The sequence below is a fragment of the Carettochelys insculpta genome, chromosome 10, assembly GCF_033958435.1.
Source record: "Carettochelys insculpta isolate YL-2023 chromosome 10, ASM3395843v1, whole genome shotgun sequence".
Classification (NCBI taxonomy): domain Eukaryota; kingdom Metazoa; phylum Chordata; order Testudines; family Carettochelyidae; genus Carettochelys; species Carettochelys insculpta.
The window spans coordinates 29,548,736-29,569,763 of NC_134146.1; the positions used below are offsets into that span (position 1 = coordinate 29,548,736).

At 40.3% G+C, this 21,028-nt stretch overlaps 1 protein-coding gene across 4 annotated transcripts in view; it reads left to right on the forward strand.

Moving 5' to 3' along the window:
• TIPARP (TCDD inducible poly(ADP-ribose) polymerase) overlaps positions 1–18,232 on the forward strand; it is a 61,507-nt gene extending 43,275 nt beyond the window's left edge. For all 4 annotated transcript variants that reach the window (XM_075003722.1, XM_075003721.1, XM_075003723.1 and 1 more), the window contains 4 exons: positions 6,980–7,148; positions 9,176–9,357; positions 16,463–16,738; positions 17,110–18,232. In XM_075003722.1, coding sequence (XP_074859823.1) covers positions 6,980–7,148; positions 9,176–9,357; positions 16,463–16,738; positions 17,110–17,557 — 1,075 coding nt within the window. In that variant the 3' untranslated portion in view covers positions 17,558–18,232. The remainder of the gene's footprint in view (positions 1–6,979; positions 7,149–9,175; positions 9,358–16,462; positions 16,739–17,109) is intronic.
• Positions 18,233–21,028: the final 2,796 nt, after the last annotated feature.

The following is a 21,028-nucleotide window of genomic DNA, read 5'->3' on the forward strand; positions in this document are numbered from 1 at the left end:
GGCAGGGCCTGAGGTGGACTGGGGGTTGTGTTGGCCTTCCCCAGGGCTAGGAGTGATGTGGGGAGCAGTCACATGGCTGGTGTCCCCCATGTCCCTCATCAGCAATCACCTGTGGGGTGAGGAGATGCATGCATCTGGCCTGAGGAGGCCATAACTGAGGTCCCGGGGTGAGAGAGTGTTGGTGTCTAATCTAGTGGTGCCCACCAACTGAGTTTTAAAGGGACAGAGTATGAGTGTCTCATCTCCCTGCTGGGTTCGGGGTGGAGGGTGGGGAAAAAGTTGGGGGGACTTTGAATCAGGAACTGCATTATCATAAATGTTTGCTAACTCTCTACTCCTAGAGCATTTTTTTCCTGTATTGTTACAGACATAGTGGCTGATAGATATTTTAAAATAAATTATCAAAATAGTTGAAAGGTGTGATTATATCATGTTCTGAAAAATAAAACATGCGCAGTTTTAAAATATTGAGTGCCAAGTCTTAATTTTTGAGCACGGAATTCCCTGAGGAGTAATTCCTAGTTCTTTAACTGATTGGCTGAGTAATTTTGAACAAAGTACTTCTTCATATTTCAGTTTCTCTGGATGTAAAATAGGGATGATATCTGCCTACCTCATAAGGTTGTGGTGAAGCGCAATTTGTAAAGTGCAATTAACCATCTCAGTTGGAAGGTAAAACAGGAATACAAAGTGTTATTTTATTATTGGTTACATGTTGTACAGCTGAGTAGGCAGTAGGAGTAGCTCCTTTCTTGTGATTCCTGCTAATGGCATTTCTGATAAAAACGGAATAATATAACTTGACCACTATTGACTGTGGTGGTTCTTTGATCTTATCACCAGCAGTATCCTCACTCACATTACAATAGCTCCAGGAATGGTATTGCAACTTGGAAGATTCTGTTGCATGAACTTAATCATTTGGAGATAAGCTCTAAAAGCAGTTGAGAGGGTACCTACTTTATCCCTTGCCCACGAGGGTGCATTTTAATTCCCAGTGCAAACAGTGCCCATACATTATATAGGAGAACCAGCATATCCCTATTTGTCTGTCCCACGCTTACATGTTGCAGTTTCACATAAAGCTTTTCAAAATCAAAAGTAATTTTCCGGCCAAGCTGTTTTTGCTAAGCAGAGTTATAAGGATGCTAAAAATAGGACATAGAACTAGTTACAGACTCAGCTGTGAATAGACTCTCCGTAGTTACAGATGTAAAGAGGAAAAGTAATTACATGTTGGTTTATTGAATCAGTATCTGACAACATAAACCTTTTAGTTACTACGGGACAGAATAAACTGACCTTTTACAATGGCTTAAGAACTATCAGAAGAAAAGTTTTAAGAAAAACTCCAAGTTTCCATATGCTGGTGTAGTTAAATGATTTATGTGTTCATTTTGAGGGCTTTCTACATGTTGAGTTTTGGAAAGCTGACCCAGTAAGTCTAAGTTGCTATGATCAAGACAATATCAAAATAACCACACAGCTCAGTATATTCCCTGAATAATAATAACCTTTTTCCCTAATACAGCTGATCAGTATTGTCTGGTACTTCATTATTTCTCACCACCTTGTAACTTAGTTCAAAGTATATGTAAGAATTTTTGTATTTTTATCAGTTAAATATATTTGAAACATGAAAGTCACGTGTCAGTAACCAGCGATGGTTTGGATGCCTGTGAAATTCCTTTAGCAGCATTCAACATTTTATGACTTTGGTCCTCTGAGGAACTTAATCACTTATGTGATATTTTAGGACAAGCTGTGGCCTTGAAAACACATGACAAAGATGGTTATTTGTACTTTTGGATTATGATTTACTCTCTCTTTGCCTTGATACAAGGCTATTATAAACCCTTGTTCACTGCATATTCATGTTAGTAGAATAATAATAATATCTGCCATGTAAAGAGCTTTATTCATCAAAGAAAATATTATTATATAAATGACCTATATGAATAATTCAACAAACATTTTTAAAATCGGTGGAGGATTTTTTTAATTTCATTGCGATTTTGTAATTAGAGCTAAATGTTGTGGAAATAGAAAAAATTTGCTTTGGCTTCAAAATATGACAGATTGGACATGAATCTGAACCCATGTTTTAGTCCTAAACCATCCTATTGTGGAAAGGAAAAATAAAACAAATTTGAATTTTTCATAATTAGATATTTTATTCCACGATGAACTTTTGTGACAAAATATACAAAAGCAAATGGTAAAAAAACTAAACTCCTCTGAAACTCTTCAACACAAAAATTCACATTTACTATGCTGCTTGCAAATGCTTCAGAAAATAATAGAGCTCAGCTTTTCAATAGAAATTAAATCCTTCTGATTTCACACATTACTTTCAAATAAAGTAGTTTACAGCTTAATGTTATTTATGGAACAAAATGATTTTATATGAGGAAGGTGCTTTTTTTTACTCCCAAAAGTATATGTAGTTTTTAAACCTGCATTTGTTACAGCAGTTTCATACTCGTAATATACTGCATCTATGGCTAGTTTTATTACATGCAGTTGCTTTCAGACATGCAATGTTTGATTTGTACAAACTGTACTGTTAACTAAAGTATAGTCTGTTACTCTCAAAATAAAGCTTGCTAAGGGGAAACATCTGGATCATTGTGGGTGTTTGTGCATTATGTATTGATAAAATATGCTGTGGATCATCAGATTTAATTAGTGTATCAAGATTGCATTGAGTAGGAGGAAGTATTCGTATAAAAAGACACACAAGGTATTAGAAAAGGCTTCCTTTTCCAGATTTTGTTGTTTCTCAAATCCAGATACAGGTTGTGATGAATTCATACATTGGCAATGCATGTAGTGAACAAATGGTTAATGATTCCAGAGATTTTTCACATTGCACTATCTTCTCAACAGGAATCCTTTTATAATCACAACTATGACACTGTATTGTTTGACTTGGCAAAATGTGTTTTATATGCAGCAATTTATAAATGCGGAAGAGTTGGATTTTACCAGATGAAGACATTCTTATTACACAATTTTCTGCAGTGAGACTGAAAGTTCTCAGCAGTGACACACATTTCTCTGAAACAGAATGGGCTAAATTCACCTGTGGTGTAACTTCATGTTGATGCCAGTGGAGTTTGAAAAGGAGTGAATTTGTCTGTATGTTTTTAGGAGAGAGCCCCTGGTAGAAATATTTTGTTTTTTGGGGAAAAAAAAAAAGTCATTTAGCATTTTAGTATTTAGTAAGGACTCTGATTTGTCCTTGAAGACTGTATAAAAGCATATTACAGAACAAAGAAAGCGAAGCTAAAAGATTACCGTATAACACTGGCACCATTCCTTAGACTGGGAGTTCATGGGAGCAAAAGCCATTGTCCCTTCTTATGTGGCTCAAAAGTATCTTGCTCTTCAGGAGCCAAGCTGCAAATACACACATTAATAGTAAATCCTGAAGTGGGGTGTACACTTACTGCTCCCTTTGGGAGTTCAAAGAGAGTTGCATGTGTTCAGCAGCTCTCAGGATTTAGACCCATTCATTGTAATGCTTTGTTGGAAAACCAGTAAAACCCCACAGATTAAAAGGTGCATTGCAGGAGCATAAAATAAGCTGCAGTCTTTCCTGCTTTTCTCAAGCAAATCAGTAAAGTGCCACTAACTCATGTTTAAATGCCCATCACTTTTGCCATGACAAGTATCCATACAGAAGGTATTTTTATGGGTTTAATGTGAAAGAGTTTTTATAGTATGTATGATTCAAATACCTGTATTGGCCACATTTTTGCTGGCTTCAATCAGTGCAAAAAAGAAATACATTACACTGGGTTAAATACAAAGTAAACAAAAGTTCTTACCAGTACAGGAGTTGGAGGACACACCAGACTGGGGGGGCATGTGACATTGCCCCTCCCCCCCCAGCCTGGGAGGGACCCTCACACGTTTCCTTTTCCCTCCTCATTCCACATTACTTGTGGGGAAGAGGAGGGACAGAGAGTGAGGGGCAGTATACCAGCCAGAGGTGCTGATAGTGGTTCTGTTTCTTTTCCCACTGCCCCCGCCCAGCAAGGAAGGAGCAGAGCCCACCCATGGGGCTGTCCTCTTTGTACAGGGTGTGGGGCTGCTGCTTTCCCTGTTGAATGTGGCAGTGGAAAAAGGCCCCACCCTCCCAACTCTGCACACAGACAGCTCTATGGAGAGGCTTGGGACAGAGCTGGGAGTTCTGCTCTTTTCCCCACTGCCCCTCCCAGCAGGAAAAGGAGCATAACTCCTTGCCCCGCCTCCTACCCCTCCACAGACCCAAGCTTCTTTGTACAGGGTCGGGGGGTGAAGGCTGGCAGCTCCACTCCTTTCTCCAGTGGGAGAAACAGCAGGGAAAGGATTAAAACACTAGCAGCTCCACCAGCTGCTGGAGCAGTCTCAGCCCCAAGCCTCAGCCCTGTACACAGGTGGCCACTAGTGGGGGGGTTGGGAATGGTAATGGTCAGCAGGCAGTCTTTCTGTTACACCAAACTGGCTAAGTGCATACAGGACTATACCAGCCCACTTGCAACACTGGTTAACTGCCATAGTTACATTACTATACACTAGTTCCTTCTGAGTTATTAGCACTTATTGAAAAACTATCAAAACGTAATAAGCTTGTAAATAGCTTGAAAACCAACAGCATTAACTGCAGAATATGCTAATTCTAGTCATTGTACTAAAGAAACCTGGTTCTTCTTGTAAGAGCAGAGTGATGCAGTGTAAGCAGCTTGGAGCAGGCCCGTCAGAAACCGATCGTTATTTTATACAAATACAGGTGTGCCTGCCGTACGACTTCAGCACCACACAGCTGTCTCTTTGCACTGTGATCAGGGATCCTGTGAAGTCCTTAGTTCCTCTGAGTGTTCAGGTTTAAGCTCCCATTTGCTAATAAACAACTGATCTTGGAAGTATTCTTCAGTTGGAGACTAAGCGGTAGTTTTTAAGTTGCCTGGTTTTATTATTTATTCACTTTATTTATTGGCTAACAATCCCCGCGTAACTTGAGGGTTTACTGTATGCAGATTGTCAAAGAAAGCCCTGTAGACAGAGGCAAAGCTCCATAAAGAGGCTGGGTAAAATTCCTCAGTAAAAATTCATACTACACTTCACTGAGTATAGATTAGACAGTGGTTTTTTTGTTTGTTTGTTTTTGGTGCCGGTACTTGCCTGTACTGAGTACTGGCACCTCAGCAGTCCCACCCATGGGATTGGCTGGGGAAAGGGGCAGGGAGCCACCTGAGTACCAACGCTTCTTATTTTACAAAAAAGGGCGCTGATTAGAGATGCACCCTGTCTGTAACACTTGCACTGCTTACTGGGCTCTTAGAAGAATTTAGGACTAAATAACAGCACAGAACACAGAGAGCCAGGACTGGTGGCTGGAAACAAACTTTATGGTGCTGCGTGAAACTTGACCACATCCATGGTAAGTGGTCATCCAGCTAACTAAAATCATGAGGGATGTTGCCAGATGAGAGAATTCTGGATTAGAGAGGTTCATCCTATACTATGTACATGCAGGTTCAACTTGAGATGAGACTTAAAGATTTCATCTGCCTAGCCTTTTATAATTCAAAATCAAACACCATCATATTAGAGAGCTGTTTAGATTGGATCAGTTTAAGACTTGGAGGGCCAAGAGTACCTTTGTTGTTCCTTGAAATAGATTTCAAATAGTTTGTCTGGCCAGTGAGGATTGTTTACTTAGAGCAACACATTCTTTTAAATATTGGTTATCTCCTTCAACAAAGGCCGATCAAAGGGTTTTTAAAACCATTTTTTCCTGAACCCCTGTACTAATGCCACATTTAAACATTACTCCTACATCAGCATAACTGACTGACTTTTTTTTCTTTGAGGTGTAGAATATAGGCTCAGACTCTTGGCTGGTAATGGCAATTTTCTCTCACGTAGTTCTGAAAGCACCAAATTACTTCTATATAAAGTTGCTTGTTGGAGTGTTGGTTTTGTAGCCGCAATACAGCTAGCTGAACAAAAAGCAAATATTTCTCTGGATAAGCTTCATAATAGTGAAATCAGTTTTTCTTTTCATATTATGCCAGTTCTTTTTTGCCGCACATGTGATGAAATATAATTGAAATCTCCGGTGGATTAGCAGCAGATGCTCCTCATCTGGAGACATTTACATTTCCGCTTCTTCCTGAAGCACTAACTTTCACAAGAATAGCCTTTTGAATAGTACTTGGCTGCTTCATCAAACAGGGTTGTGTGATGTACTTACTTAGTACACTAAAAATGTCAAGGATGCATATATTGATCTTTCCATAATCATCTATAGCGAACACATATTTCTGTACTCGGAAGGTTTCTTTTCTTTCTGTGTGTATACAGTATTTCGTCACCAGTGCCCTAATAGATATATTAAGGGTTAGATTGCCCATAGCCCATGTGTATGTTGGAGAAAGAACTAGGAACCTTTCCCTCTTCTGTTCTGCGAGCAGGAAGCAGGTGGTCCCTATATGGGTGCAATGACAGCCTCCTCCTAGCACTTTGTACAAAGGGAGGGAGAGAAGGTGGGTTCGTGCCTCCAATATGCTTCCTCATTGGCCAGCCAGAGATAGTGAAACATCCTGCAGCATCTTAACGTATGAGGTAGCAGATACATTGCGTGGAGCACTTGAATTTCCTTACCTCCACCCACAGCCCCAAGGCGGTACAGTTGCATGCTGTACACAGCCGTGTTTTGTCATAATCTGGCAGTAAATAGAAAGACCCATATTATATCCACTTACATCCCATACAGCCTTGCTGAAGTCCGTGCAGTTTTGTGAGCTATGAGTACAGAATTTGACCCTGAGTGCTTAGAGAGCCACTGTAGTTTTAGCTTTGCTAGTAGTAATTAAGTGCGGTGCAATTGAGACATGCTGCAGTGGCACTGTTTCTGACTCCCTCTCCTCCAAGGTGTTCTTGGATGGATTAAAAATGGAAAATTCATTGTTTTTCTTATTCTTTCCAGGGGACACGAGTTTTGGGTAGATCTGAATGTTATGAACTTGTGTGAAACCGTAGAGTTTGACCAACTGCGGAGGCTGTCTACACCATCCTGCACCAATTCCAGTTCCAACTACTATACAGTCTGGAAATATTTCTGCAGGGACCAGTTTGGCTGGAGAGAGTACTCAGAGGTATTTGAAACTTTCCATAAACCAGTTCTGGACCAAAATCCAAAACTATATTAGAAAACCTGCTCAGATGGAGTGGCTATCCCTCCGTCTTGGTCTCTTTGCCTAAAACAAATGTAGTAGCTGTATAGTATTCAATGTGCCCTTTCTAAGGCGGCCAATACTCTTCATTGGCAGGGAGCTGGATAGTTTTCATATGCACTGATAGTTTATTAACATATAACACAGCAAAGATTTTGTTTCTCTCTGCATCTTATAGCCAAAAAAAGCTTGCAGGACTGCAAAACCCTGCAGACCTCCTGCAAAGGGGAAGGGCTGTGGCCAGGGGCAGAGAAGGAACGGGGACTTGGCCAGTGTTTCTCTCATTGGCCAGAATCATTGACCAAAGTGTTGTAAGATTGCTTCCCATTGGTTTCATCAACTACACTGGTGCAAAGATTGGAGGAGTAGCTGTATAACTACTTTACCCTGACAAATTGGTTATCAGTGTATTTTAGTTTAACCAGCTCCAGTCTCCAAAGAGTTTCCCTCCTCAGACTCATTTACCTAGACTTAGTGACATGGGGCAGGGTATTGGATTTCACCTAATGGCCTTCACTTTGCCATGGGATACCTGTATAGAGTCAACATGGAGATACATTGCCCCAGGTTGGGGTACCAGGAGGTACTATTTTCAGAGGGGTACTGTTGTTTGTTTGTTTTAGCAAAAATGATGAGGAATCGTGACACCTTAAAGTAGCTTTTGTGGATTGGAACCCACTACATCAAAGGCATCTTTAGGGTGTCACAGGACTTTTGGTTGTCTTTTTCTAAGAAGGACTGTGCCTCCAGGAGACAGAATCCTTCTCAGAGTTCCCCAACATACAGAGCAGAGCACCCAAGCAGGAGACACAGACTATTCCATCCTGTATGCCCTTTTTCCCTTACCTGCTGAGCTCGTCCTATGGCATTAGATTTATTTTCAGCTTGTGCATTACTTAGATTTGTTCCTGTAAAATCACAGAAGTTGAGAACCACAATCTAATGAGAACTTTACTGAAACAGAGCCATTAAATCTCTGTAATGTGTTCCTCTTTTTGAAAGTATTTGGACTCAGAGAAAAATGTTTCCAAAATCCTGTGGTCAGAGAATGAAACTAGTTAGTTCCAAGAGCGTCCCAGAATCGTGAGAACACTATTGCACTTTGCTACACAAAGGTTTGTAGTATTTCTGTGTATTAGTTTCCAATTCCACCTTTAGAAACTGCCATGGAGATGCAGCAAATTACTTAAACTTCAGGGGGACTGTTGCATAGAATCAGTGCTATACACAGCCACCAGAGACGGTAATAAAATGAGAACTATGCTCAACTGAACTTTGTTCCACAAATGACCTGTGATAACATTTTAAATATGGAAGCTGACTAATAGGTACTGTCAAATTTAAGAGCAAACGAAACACATACTAGTTTCAGGTGAATGTGGTTAGTCCCTTGAAAACTTAGCTTAAGGTATGAGAAAATGTTATAAAGCCCTATTCATAAAGGAAAGCTGTTCATTTGGATCAGTTGATTGTTTTGAAAACTCACTTTGAAAAGATGGAAGAAAATGGCTTAGTGGCGGGATTTGTGTTTGTGTCTCATCTGTACCAGCAATCTGCTGTGTGAGCTGCAGCAGGTCACTTAACCTTTCTGTACTTCAGTTTCTGGGTGTAAAATGTGGATGCTATTATTTCTGTCACACACAGGGGTATAGTGAGATTTATTTAATATTTGTTGAGCATTTTGAGTATTTGAATGAAGAACAATCTCAATGCAAATGAATAAAATGAATATGTAAATCGTATTATTAAATGTAATTCTCCATTTTATTAGTGCTTCTGAAGCGGTCATTTGAGGATTATAATGTGATTAGACAAATACCCATTTAATGTTTTAGCTGGATAGTAGAACTGTTAAAAACCTTTTACACAAGCAGTTGAAGATAAGAACAACATGAGTTCTTTTGCTTTCATTTACCATAACTTACTTTTTTTCTTTCTTTCTCAAACAGAGTGTTATACAATTGATAGAAAAAGCCAACTGTCGGGGTCTGAAAGAGGTCCGGTTTGTTACCTGGCACAATCAATATATCTTGAATGTCAGAGATGGCTTCCAACAAAATTCATGTTTCCGAAGAGAAATCAAAAAGAGACCCCTTCTTCGCTCATGTTTTGTGCTGATGCCATTCTTACAGTAGGTATCCTAGGGGTGTGGACATTTTACTGTGAAAGGTACTTTTTAAAGGTCCTTTGATAACAGTTACCATCTTTAAGACATGAGAGAGTGAATTGTCCCTTACTGACTAGGAAAATCTAGAAATAATAGGTTTGTATAGTATTATTTACAGCAGGCAACTGAACTCAAAATCAAGTGCTTTGAAACTCAATCTAGTAGGATTTCTGCATTAGTGATATTTACTTTTATATATGTAGATGGGCCTTGTTTCAGTCTTGTAGAGGAAAGGTGCTTAAGCTAAGCTTGTGGTTTAAGTACCTTCCTGAACCAGGACCATAGGTATTTCACTTAGAAAGATCCCCGAGCTTTGCAAACTTCACCAGTGAGATTATAAACATGTAGCAGAATCACTTGACCCCACACATAGTTAGTGCAGCCACCTCTGTGGTAAAACTCTGCAACTATTTAACAGCCCACAGCACAACTGCTCAGCAGTTTAGCAGAGGAAGGAAATAACTCCAGTATTATACTTAAAGTTTGTTTCTCAGACTTTATCATGCACATTGTAGATTTCTTTGGGCATGGATTGGAGACATTCACTGAAGAGTAACTCCATTGTCCACAGCAGGAATCAACCCGAAATGTGAATTCCAGAGTTCATTGTACATTATGTTGTTTCTAAATATTTTAAGCTGAGGTTTTAGTTCAAGCCTCTCTCTGAAACATACTGATTTATTGATCATGGAATATTAGATTCTATGACCAATGGAGCAGAGAAATTGCATGTCAACACTTAATGACCGTTTCTGGCCTGGCACTATAGAGTGAGTGCCTACAGAGCACAATCCTACTGTATCTTAGCACAAACCTCTTAAGTACCCAGTCTGTTGAAATCACTGGGAGTTCTGCCTGAGTAATGACTGAACGCTATGTTAGGAAGTCCATCGTTTACAGTGAAGTAAGACATACCATCAAATAGATGGGAAGGGCTGGCCACAAACTGTCGGGGGCATGATAGAAACAAATTGGGTCTATATTTAACTTACTGCACTTGAGTAGCCATATTCATCCCTTAAATATGATTTCTAGTCTGTATTCAAAATCTAACCTAAATGGGCTCCGTCTTAAATTTCTCCCTAGTGCACCATAACACAAAGCTTGGAATATTAAAACTCCAGATGCATGAGGCATCAAGACAGGATTCGATCCAGTACTTCCAGAAGTCAGTATTTTCTGATTTGTCACCATGATATCAGCAGTGTTGGATACTGCAATGTAATTTCTCAACTTCCTAGTTGTCCTGGCTGCTAGATGGTACTGTAGGAAGCCAACCTCCAGCTGATTGTTCTTCCTTTGTCTCCCTGCCTCAGCTAATCCATGAATTCTAATGCAAGCAGAAGAGATTGAGGCAAAGAGTGGTAAGGGAGCACTTGGCTTCTGGTACTGAGAGTGGGGAGGACAGGACTGCTGTCATGAGGGAAAGCTTGTTGTGGGATAGAAGTATTGTAGGATGTGGAAGCTTGGACCTCCAGCAGTTTGGATAAATTTTTGGGTGTGCATCTGAACTCTAGACTTGACTGACACACTGTATCTTTATCCAAATGAAACTAATGTTCTCTTCAATCTGTCAGGGGCCTCTTGGGGCTTGTTTCCTTCCTGTCCCCAGGCTCCCAGCTTACGAAGAGTTATGCCAGCCATGGCTTTCCAAATCCTGACATTTGTACACTTAACATCTTGCAGTATAAATAATATCTGAGAGGCTCCTTCCCAAGGACATAATTTACAGATGTACCTTTGGGCTTCCTAACACGAGAAATATAGATAAAGATGTATTTGAAAATTGCCAAACTATTGTCCACATTTCTGCTTCTCACTCTCTTAAGTGATCACCAAGCCATCTGCTCTGGGCTTTGTGGGAAAAAAATGTCCAAAAACACCTTTTCATTTCAAGAACAATTAGAGATTTCACATGCCTTGTTTTATCCTCCTCTGCATTTGGAGGTGAATTTGTTCACCCAAAGGACAAATGGGAAGAGTGGTGCATTGTAGTCCTTTTTGAGTAGAACCCATAAAAAAGTGCCACATTTGTGATCTCACCAGCACAGCTGGCAACATTGTCAGAGTCCAGTAGTCAGGAACATATTGTCCTCTGAGCAAAAGGGTTGAAGTCATTAGTCTGACTGGCAGCTTGTCGTGCTGGGCCAGTCAAAGAAGATTTAACTGATGTATTAGGGATAGAATGCTCATGAGCTCACTGAATTGTTATAGCATCATAATTGTGAGCTGAGAGTTTTAACTTGTTCAGGCCTTGGAAATAAATAATTGTTGGAAATATTTTCAGTCTGGTGGGAGGAGGGAACCAAGCAATATAAAATTATCTTGGAAAAAAGTAAATATATAAAAACATGGACTTCCGATTCTGATCTGAGGGGCAAAATAAAAATGTTGGGTAATTGCCTTCCTGTCTAATTGATGTTTTGCTGTGAGTGCCTGTTTCATTACAGTTTAACATCTTCAGCTCCCAGTGTCTTTTATAGATTCATGGTAAAATTTCCACTGTCCTGCCCTAAACGTCATTCTTAATACAGTAGCCCAGAGACCTGATCATTCCCATAAATGAACAAGTGATATGTTTGCTATGAGCAAGAGATATTCACAAACGATAATGTGTGCTGTGTAGGAGGGTCTTACTGTGCAAACTTTATTGGTTTACAAAATATTCCATAGTACTACCTTAGTTCACTATCAAGTACAGTGGCTGCCATTTAAAAAAGTCAATATTTGCCACCAGTTACAAATGGCGATTTCCACTTTTTTCCCCATACTTAATACAAGAGAGAGGTTAGGAGGCAAAGTCTGTGTCCCACAGTGCAGTGCTGTGGGAAGCAGAGCTGGTCCCTGTGCATCTTGGGACCCTCTCAGAGTTCTCCCACAGCATGCTCAGCTGCTGGAAGCCGCACCATGAGTAATCCTGTGAACTCTCCTTGCTGAGGACTGTCAAAGCAGCACAGCAACCCATCCCCCTCCCTCTGCAACAGGTCTGCCTGTGCTGTGGTCCTAGTGAAAGGCAGAAGAAGAGCATTCCAATGGTTTGTTCTCTGTTTTGTTCCTAAACACAGTAGCACACTCACCTGCCAGATACTTCCCCTAGCTTTGGAGGAGAGGGTGCATACCTGCAGGGGAGCAGAGATCCAAAGCACTGAGCAGATCCATCAGAACAGGCATTGTGGGATACCGGTGGAAGCCAGTTCTGTCACCAAAGCAAACACCAGCGTCTGCACTGGCTCTTTGCGAACAGCAAAGGGAGGGGAAAAGAAAAGTATTTTGCATGGGGTGGAAGTTTTTTGCTGCTGAAACTGGGTGTTTTTTCCCACCAGAAGTCTCATTGCCGTGTGTGTGCTCTCACCGTTTTGTCCCAAAAGGTAGTTCCTGGAAGCAAAACTTGGAAGCATGAGAAGTGCAATATTCTTAATGATTTTATTGGGCTCTTCCAATCATTAGCATGAGTTAGTGAGATTCTTTTGTCACATTGTTACAAGATGACCTTTTCCCTGTAAGAACAAAAAGACAATGAACACCAATCCCCCTTGTAATATGATAAACAATTACTTCGGTATCATTAGGAAGGTAAATTTACAATCCATCCTCTCTGTTTCCTTCAAATTTCTAATGAACCTAGTGGGTAAAATTTTGAGCTCAGTTAAACTGATATAAATATATCCAGAGTTGAAGTTAGTGGAGTTGTTATGATTTTATAGGGCTGTAAGTACAGTCAAAATTTGGTTAGTGATTCTGCTTTTCAGCATTCTACAACAGATGAGAGCTGTGAAAGGTGATAGAGTTTAGTTCCACTCAGAAAAGTGTTGTTTCTCAACAACCCACATCAAAACTGAGTTTTTAAAAAATAAACAGCTTTTTCTTATTGTTTTTAGCCCTGTAAGTTCAACCTTTAATCAGAAAGTCGCATTAGGTTCTTCCTGGTTTACACATCACAACAATAAAGATTCTGCAATCAGAACTTAGTTGACAATTCTGCTGTTAGTGCACAAACAAGAATAGAATCCGGCTCCCTTTCCCATAGTTGTGTTGGCTCTGCTGTGTAAAGCAGGGAAAACAGAACTTAATTGGTAAAGAGTCTCTGAATACACGCACAGCAGACTGGTGGGTAAAAAGGCAATTGTTAGTTTTACCCAGCTACTTTTCAGCTAGAGACACACTTTAACCAAAGGACATTGGCTGCAAATAATGTTGCCTTTAGCAAATTCTTTGCTAGACATAGTGCAATAATAAACTTTTCTTACAGAGATGGCAATGGGGAGCTAAATCTTGGCTTGCATATCACATCCACTGAGGTTCACTGAAAAAAATTCAGCTATATGTCTAAGTAAGGCAAGAAGGATTGGGCTTAAGATACAAACAGAACTCCTCTGACATAGCCATTCATAAACAAAGGTGTCATGTCCCTCTTTCGTGCTAGCCAGAGCACATAGATTTTCCCTATTCCAGTAGTGATAAGTTTAGTAAAATAAAAGTGACCAGATGTCTTTAAGGGTGTGTTTTAATATGAACTCCAGTGCTTGGGAGTAGATACACAGCTGTATCTTGTGTGTCATGAAGACCTAGGTCAGAGATTAGAGATTTCATAATTTGACCTTGGTCAAGTGGTATTGCTTACTCATTATTACTTTTCACTGATCACCTGTTCCATGGCTTGGCCCCGTAATCAGAGGAAAATGTATGTCTCAACTTCCTTCCTGCTTCCCCAATGCCTGTGTTAGGAAACTGTAAAATGAGTTCAGGTCAAGTGATAGCTGTTGTCAACTGACATAGCTGCATTGACTCCATAGACTTCAGTGGAGCTACACCTATTTATATCACCTGAACATCCGGCCCTCATATTTTAAGCACATCAGACCTGTCTCTGTGCAGCGTTATGTGACGTGGGACTACTCATTCAGTTGAATAAGGCTTGCAGGTTCAGATCTCTAATCAGATGCCTTAGCCATATACCTCACTAGTTATCTTACCTTAGCAGACCTTTCATGTACCTGAAGCGTGCTTCAGAACTGGCATTATTCACTCTGGATAGAATTTAGGCTCAACTGAAATCACTGGCAAAATTCCCATGGACTTCAGCCAGGCCAGGTCTTCACCCTCTGTATCTATTTTTGTGCATTTTAAAAATCCAGCCAAATGTATGTGTAGCAAATACTTGCAGTTTTGCTCCCTCAGGCGCAAATGGTCCTTTGCTGCAACAGCCATTACACACAGCAGCTTTGCTGCTGCTTCCCCTGTGTCAGTTCTTAACTGGTAGAATGTCCCTCAGCAGAGGCTGGTCCAAAATATGAAAACAAACAAATGCAGATCTGTTTCTGGCCCATGCAAATAAGTTACTAATTCTAGAGAGGTTTCCACAGGACAGCATTACACCGATAACGTGCAGTGCTGAAATTCAGCTCTCTCTGTGGTATTAATTATGTTTCCCCATTATTTGTCTAGGATTCTAAGTCATCCAGGCCTTTACTTCTTGAAAGATGTTCTAAGGGAATATGGAGGCCTATGTTCCCTCTCAGCTGCACAAGCTTACGGCTGCGCATGGGCTGTTGCCCCCGTGCAGGGGATAGTGGCTGCTGCAATGGGGAGAGATGCATCTCCCCAGGCCCTGCGGAGGCCACAGCCAGCAAAGAGGAGCCCATGTCCACTGGTCCCAGTAGGGAGCAGCCAGCAGCAGATCTTGTTTCTAAGTTGGTGGGGGGGAGGCTCCAGGGCTCTGTGCACTGCCCCCATTGTGAGGTTCCTAGCTGATGGGAGCTGGTGGAGCAGTGCTTAGGAGTAAGAGCACAAGCACACACATGAAGCACCCCAGAGCTTCATTCACCCATACCCCTCAGGAGCTGGGCCTGTTGGCAGCTTCCAGGGTGCAGCACGGTGCTCCAGGACATGCAGGTACCAGGCACCCTGCCTTCGCATTGCTAATCAGGAGCTACCCAAGGAAACTCCAAACCCAACCTCCACCCCACTCTGAGACTCCCAAACATGGAACCATTTCCTGTACCCCAAGCCCACACCCCCAGCCGGAGTCCTCTACCTGCCACAACCTGGAGTCCTTATGTAGAGCCGAACCCTCATTTAAAGCCCTTTCCCCAACCCCTTGCTCCCATGCCCTCCACACACTGTCCATGGGTAGAGTCATCTTCATACGGGTGCACATAACAAAATTCATTCCACATATGAACATAAAAAAAAAATAGAAGGAACACCGATGGAGGCCTGTTGTCAAGATGTTTTGTTATTGTGTGTGTTGCTTGTTTAATGGAAAAGGTTAATGAGTCATCAAAAGTTTGTAAAATAATTCGACTTCCATTTGGTAATGTTCTGCTTGTATAAGAGCTGTAGGAATAATTATCGGCCAGTAACGCAGGTAGCAGCTCATTCCAGGTTTCTCTGCAGATGAGACACCTTACTGATGACTGTGATAAAAGGTTTCCATGAGCAGTGTTTGCACAGAGTGAACTGATTCTGTACTAAGGAAAAGTTTTGGTATTGATTTGAATTGATGCCGGCCTAGGCAAGGAACTAAACAGCCTTTTTAAACAAGCATTTGAGTTATATAAATTACAGTTTGAACCTCTCCACTCCAGCACCGGACCGGTGCTGAACCAGAGACTTTTGGGCTACAGGAGGTCGACATTGTTTAGCAGTATTACCAATACTTCCGCTGCTTACAGGGCTCTTAGAAGACCTTTAGGGGTAAGTTACAGCTAAATAACAGCACAGAACACTGAGTGCCAGGACTAGTGGCTGTAAACAAACTTTGAGACCATGGGAAACTTGGCTACACCCAGGATAAGATGACATCCAGCTAAGTAAAATCATGCCAGACCACAGATGTTGCTGGATTACAGAGGTTCAACCTGTACTGCATTGCCCCATATAGACATAAAGCAGTCATATTTTCAGAGATTCTCATAGACCTTAAGGTCAGAAGGTCATCCTGAGCATCTGGTCTGACACTCTGAAAATAGCAGAGCCTTGGTAACTAAACAATCATCGTTTAAAAGTCTTAATTCTGATTTGTTTTGCTTTTTTTTTTAATGTGAACTCTTTCTTCTTCCCAAACAAGGACTCTGGGTGGCAATCCTCCAATACCTACTCCATCAGCTGAACCAGCCTCTTCAGAAGTCTTATCTCCAACTGCTATTACCTCTCCAAACCTTTATCCTGAAACTTGGATTAGTATGGATCCAGCTCAGGACTTCATCCAAGTGCCTGTTTCTAAGGAAGATAAAAGCTACAGAACCATTTACAATCTGTTTCATAAGACTGTGCCGGAGACCAAATATAGAATTTTGAAAATACAGAGAGTGCAAAACCAGTTTCTTTGGGAGAAATATAAGAGGTGAGTCCATATGCAAAGTCATCCTTGATCATGTTAGAAGTCTTGCCTTTTGAAATAAAAAAAAACATCATAGTTTTGGCCTGGAAATGTTATTTATTTGTTAAACAGAATATATAGACTTGTTCAAATCTCTTCTTGAATTTAAAAAAAAAAGGCAGATAGCTTTAAGTTGAATAGTTGCACTGAAAAATAAACACTGATATACATATTTCCTGAAAAATCTTGTGAAGTTCAATGCTGCATTTGAACATTGAAGTGTACTCATTTTTCTTTTTACAATTCTAATATTCAAGCTGAAAACCCTAGCTTTTGGAGAACTTTTTATCAATAGATCTGCACTGAAAATACAACTTTTTCTTTTTGTATTTCAGGAAAAAGGAATATATGTCCAAAAAAATGACAGGGCTTGACAAAGTAATGAATGAAAGGCACCTGTTCCACGGTACCTCCCAGGACGTAGTGGATGGAATCTGTAAGCACAACTTTGATCCCCGAGTCTGTGGGAAGCATGCCACTATGTTTGGACAAGGCAGTTACTTTGCAAGGAAGGCGAGCTACTCTCATAACTTTTCCAAAAGGTCACCGAAGGGAGTTCATTACATGTTTTTGGCTAAAGTACTGACAGGAAGATACACAGTGGGCAATCATACTATGAGGAGACCTCCACCTGTGAATCCTGGTAGCATCACCAGTGACCTTTATGACTCTTGTGTGGACAATTACTTTGAACCTCAGATTTTTGTCATTTTTAATGATGACCAGAGCTACCCTTATTTTGTTATTCAGTATGAAGAAGTTAGTAACACTGTTTCCATTTGAAAATCCTCCATGCAGCTAAGTTATTCATTATAATAAACTCTTATCTGATATTTGCAGTAGGTTTTTTTCCTGTATTTTTGGGGGGTTTTTTGTTTTTTCTTTTTTAAAAAAACATGGACTTTGCAGAACTGATTAAAAGTTAGTGGCTTGGAGGAGGGCTTAAATAAAAAGAAATCCTGAAGTGACCAGTTGTGCACTTGCTGTTTGATTATGTATGTGCAAATTGTTAATATTTTCCCATTGTTTATAGTTGGAAATCTGTGCCTTTTGTTATAAAACCCTGTTTATTTATGTTAGTAAATATTCACATTTAAAAATTTGTGGGTCAAATTATTTAAATTGTCTTGTGAGTATATGTATAATTATGTTGGTTCATAGTTGACTTGAAAATTGCTTATGCCTGGATCCTAAAATCTTAAAAGCTTTATTTAAACGCATGATCAAGATAATTTGCAACCCGGAGTATTTAAGGAACTGGCTGAGAAGGTCTATCAATTACTAATTTTGACTTTTAAACAAATTTTAGAATATTTAGTAAATTCTTGGGGACTAAATAAAAGCTGATGTTATGGCAGTGCTTAAACAGGATGACAAACAAATACAGGCCAGTTTAAATTAACACACATCCTGGGCAAAATTATAGAAAGACTATTACGGGATGGAATCGATAAAGAATTAACAGATGGCGGCATATTTAATGCAAATCAACATGATTTTCCTAGACTTGTAGAACAGGAAGTGACCTTGAGAGGTCCAGTTCCTTGGTCTCAAGGCAGCATTCAGTATTTTATGGAAAATAGGTCTTGATATCACTTTTATGGTATCACGAGTTTGGTAGAAGTAACTGTTGACTCAATATATTTAGAGTTTTAAGACCTTTAGTCCTGTGTGACATTGATTTGAAAACACTAGCTCTCCTCAAAATCAACATAGTCCACATTAAATCAGCTGACATATAGGTCTTAAACAGTAATTGTAATTGAGGCATTCTTATCCTATGAGTGTTGAATAGTAACAGAGAGAAAGTTGTGCTAGTCTATATACTATCAAAACAAAAAAGCAGTCAAGTAGTAGTCTTTAAAGTACTCCTTGACTGCTTTTTTGTTTTTCTTCTATGAGGTGTTGCTAATGAGACCTCACAGGGATCTGTTCTTGGCTCAATGCCATTTGATATCTTTAGCAATGAGCCAGAAGAAAATATAAATGGTAAAATTTTCAGCTAACACAAAAACTGGCACAGTGGTAAATAATGATAAGACCAGTCAAGTATACAGACCCATCTGGATTGATTAGTAAAATGGCTTTTTAAGAACAAACAATTCATCATAGCCAAATGCAAGGTCATATGTGTAGGGACTAAAAAATAGGCAGGTCACAGTTATAAGAGAGGAGACAGTATTCAGAAATGAATTCAGGGATGATGGCATGTAACCATCTGCCTGTGAGCTCCGAGTATGATGCTGTAGCTAAACATGCTGCTCGTAGATAAGCAGGGGAATATCAAGTAGGAGTAGGGGATGGCATTGCCTCTTTGTGTTAAAATAAATATTTTATATGTTAATGTATTAAGATAAATATTCACGAGTCTCCAAGTCTGGTGTCCACATCTCATAAAGCATGTTGAAAAATTGAAAGGTTCAGAAAAGAGCAACAAGAATAATTTGAGGTGAGGGACTTCATCTGTTTAGCTTATCTAAGAGAAGGGTAAGGGATGACTTGATAATGAAGTACAAGTAATTGCAGGGGTAGCAGGTTTCTGATCGTAGCTCTTCAAACCAGCAGGAAAAAAACCATAAAGATTCAATTAACAGATACTGAGGCTAGACAAATTCAGACTAGGAATATAGTGAAATTTTTTAACAGTGAAAGTAATTAACCATTGGAACACCTTGTGTAGTTACATGGTGGATTCTTTATCACTAGAAGTCTTTAAATCTGTCTTTCTAAAATCTGTGCTGTAGAGCAAACAGATATTTGATACAGAAATCACTGGATGAGGGTCTAGGGCTTTTGTCATGCCAGAGATCAAACTAGATAATTGTAATGGTGCTTTTTTTGTAACCTGCATGAGCAGAGGCCTATTGGCTTCATCTGAGCTCCACATGGATTTGGGGGATTTGTTCGCACAGCTGTCATTGCAGGATCAGGGACTTATTTTAAATAGATGAGTTAGGGAAGAAAAAAGCATTCTCTGTGCCAATGGTAACAGAATTGCAGCAATTCCTAGTTTAGTTTAACTGAAAAAAAGACATGTAACATACTAGTAACCATATAGCCCTGATCCAAAGCCTTCCGGTGTTAATGGAGAGACTCCCATTGAACACAGTTATTTTTGACTAGGCTCCATTAGTTGAACTGTTCACAGTTATGTTTGATTACCTCAGCCTGTAACATTAAATGTAATCTCTCTCTAGTTCTATAGATATTTTATTTATGAATCTTTAGACTGGAATCTGAAGTCATTTAGTGCTACAATTAAAAAATCCAATCAATTATGTCCCCTTCCAAATTCTCTAAGCCTGTCTAGATACCCAGATCTGCTAGTTTCACCTGGGTGACTCATGAGGTGCTGTTGTAATACAAAAGGGACATGTTCTACAGCATTTGGAATTCCACAAGACACTCCACTTCCTGCACACAGCAAAACAATGAATGCGTTATTTGGTGTGACTGCACACCGTGCTATCTTAACATTGAACTCAAGTCTCCTTTCAGCAGTGCAGTTGATAAATATTTCAAGGACACAATCAATGAAAAGTTCCTTACAATCCCTGTCTACACTAGAGTTTTAAGTGATTTTTCAAGGAGATAATTTATGTTGGATTTTACAGTGTTAACCGAACAGAATGAGCTGTGGTTTCCCTTTGAAATAGATGGTTGAGGTGAACCCCTGGAGTATTCACCTCAACCAGCTACACTGAAGTAAAACTGCAAGTTGCCCTGTCTACAGTCAGATTTTACAAAGCATTAGCTATCATGTAAAAAACACTTTTCCTGCTAGCACAGACATTGCCCAAGAGTAGGTGCCTTGGGTTCACAGTGCACAAATGTAACTAATTTGATCTAAATGACAGTTCTGGTGGTTCTCATTGGATGCGAGAGGAGAACCAGGCTTTGGTCTTTGCTTTGCCATGGATCTTCATCAAAGCCTCTTTGGAAGTGTTCCTCTGCTGCCTAGCAATACTCGTCCTCACCCACGTTCTCCTTGCAGAACCAATATTCCCTCTATCATCAGTGTAACCTGCTCTGACCCCTGCTGCCCACAGTGTGCTTCACCCCAAGGCCCTACCCTTGCTCTGCCTCTTCCTGCCCTTGCTGCATCCCCTCCCCACCCCACCTGCCCATGCTCTCAACCAGCCACCAAACAGCTGCTCAGCAGCTGCAAGGTTGGTGAGGGCTGAGCATCCACTATTTCGTTTTCCCCGGAAGTGCCTGAGTCCCAAAGCACCCATGGAGTTGGCACCTATGTAT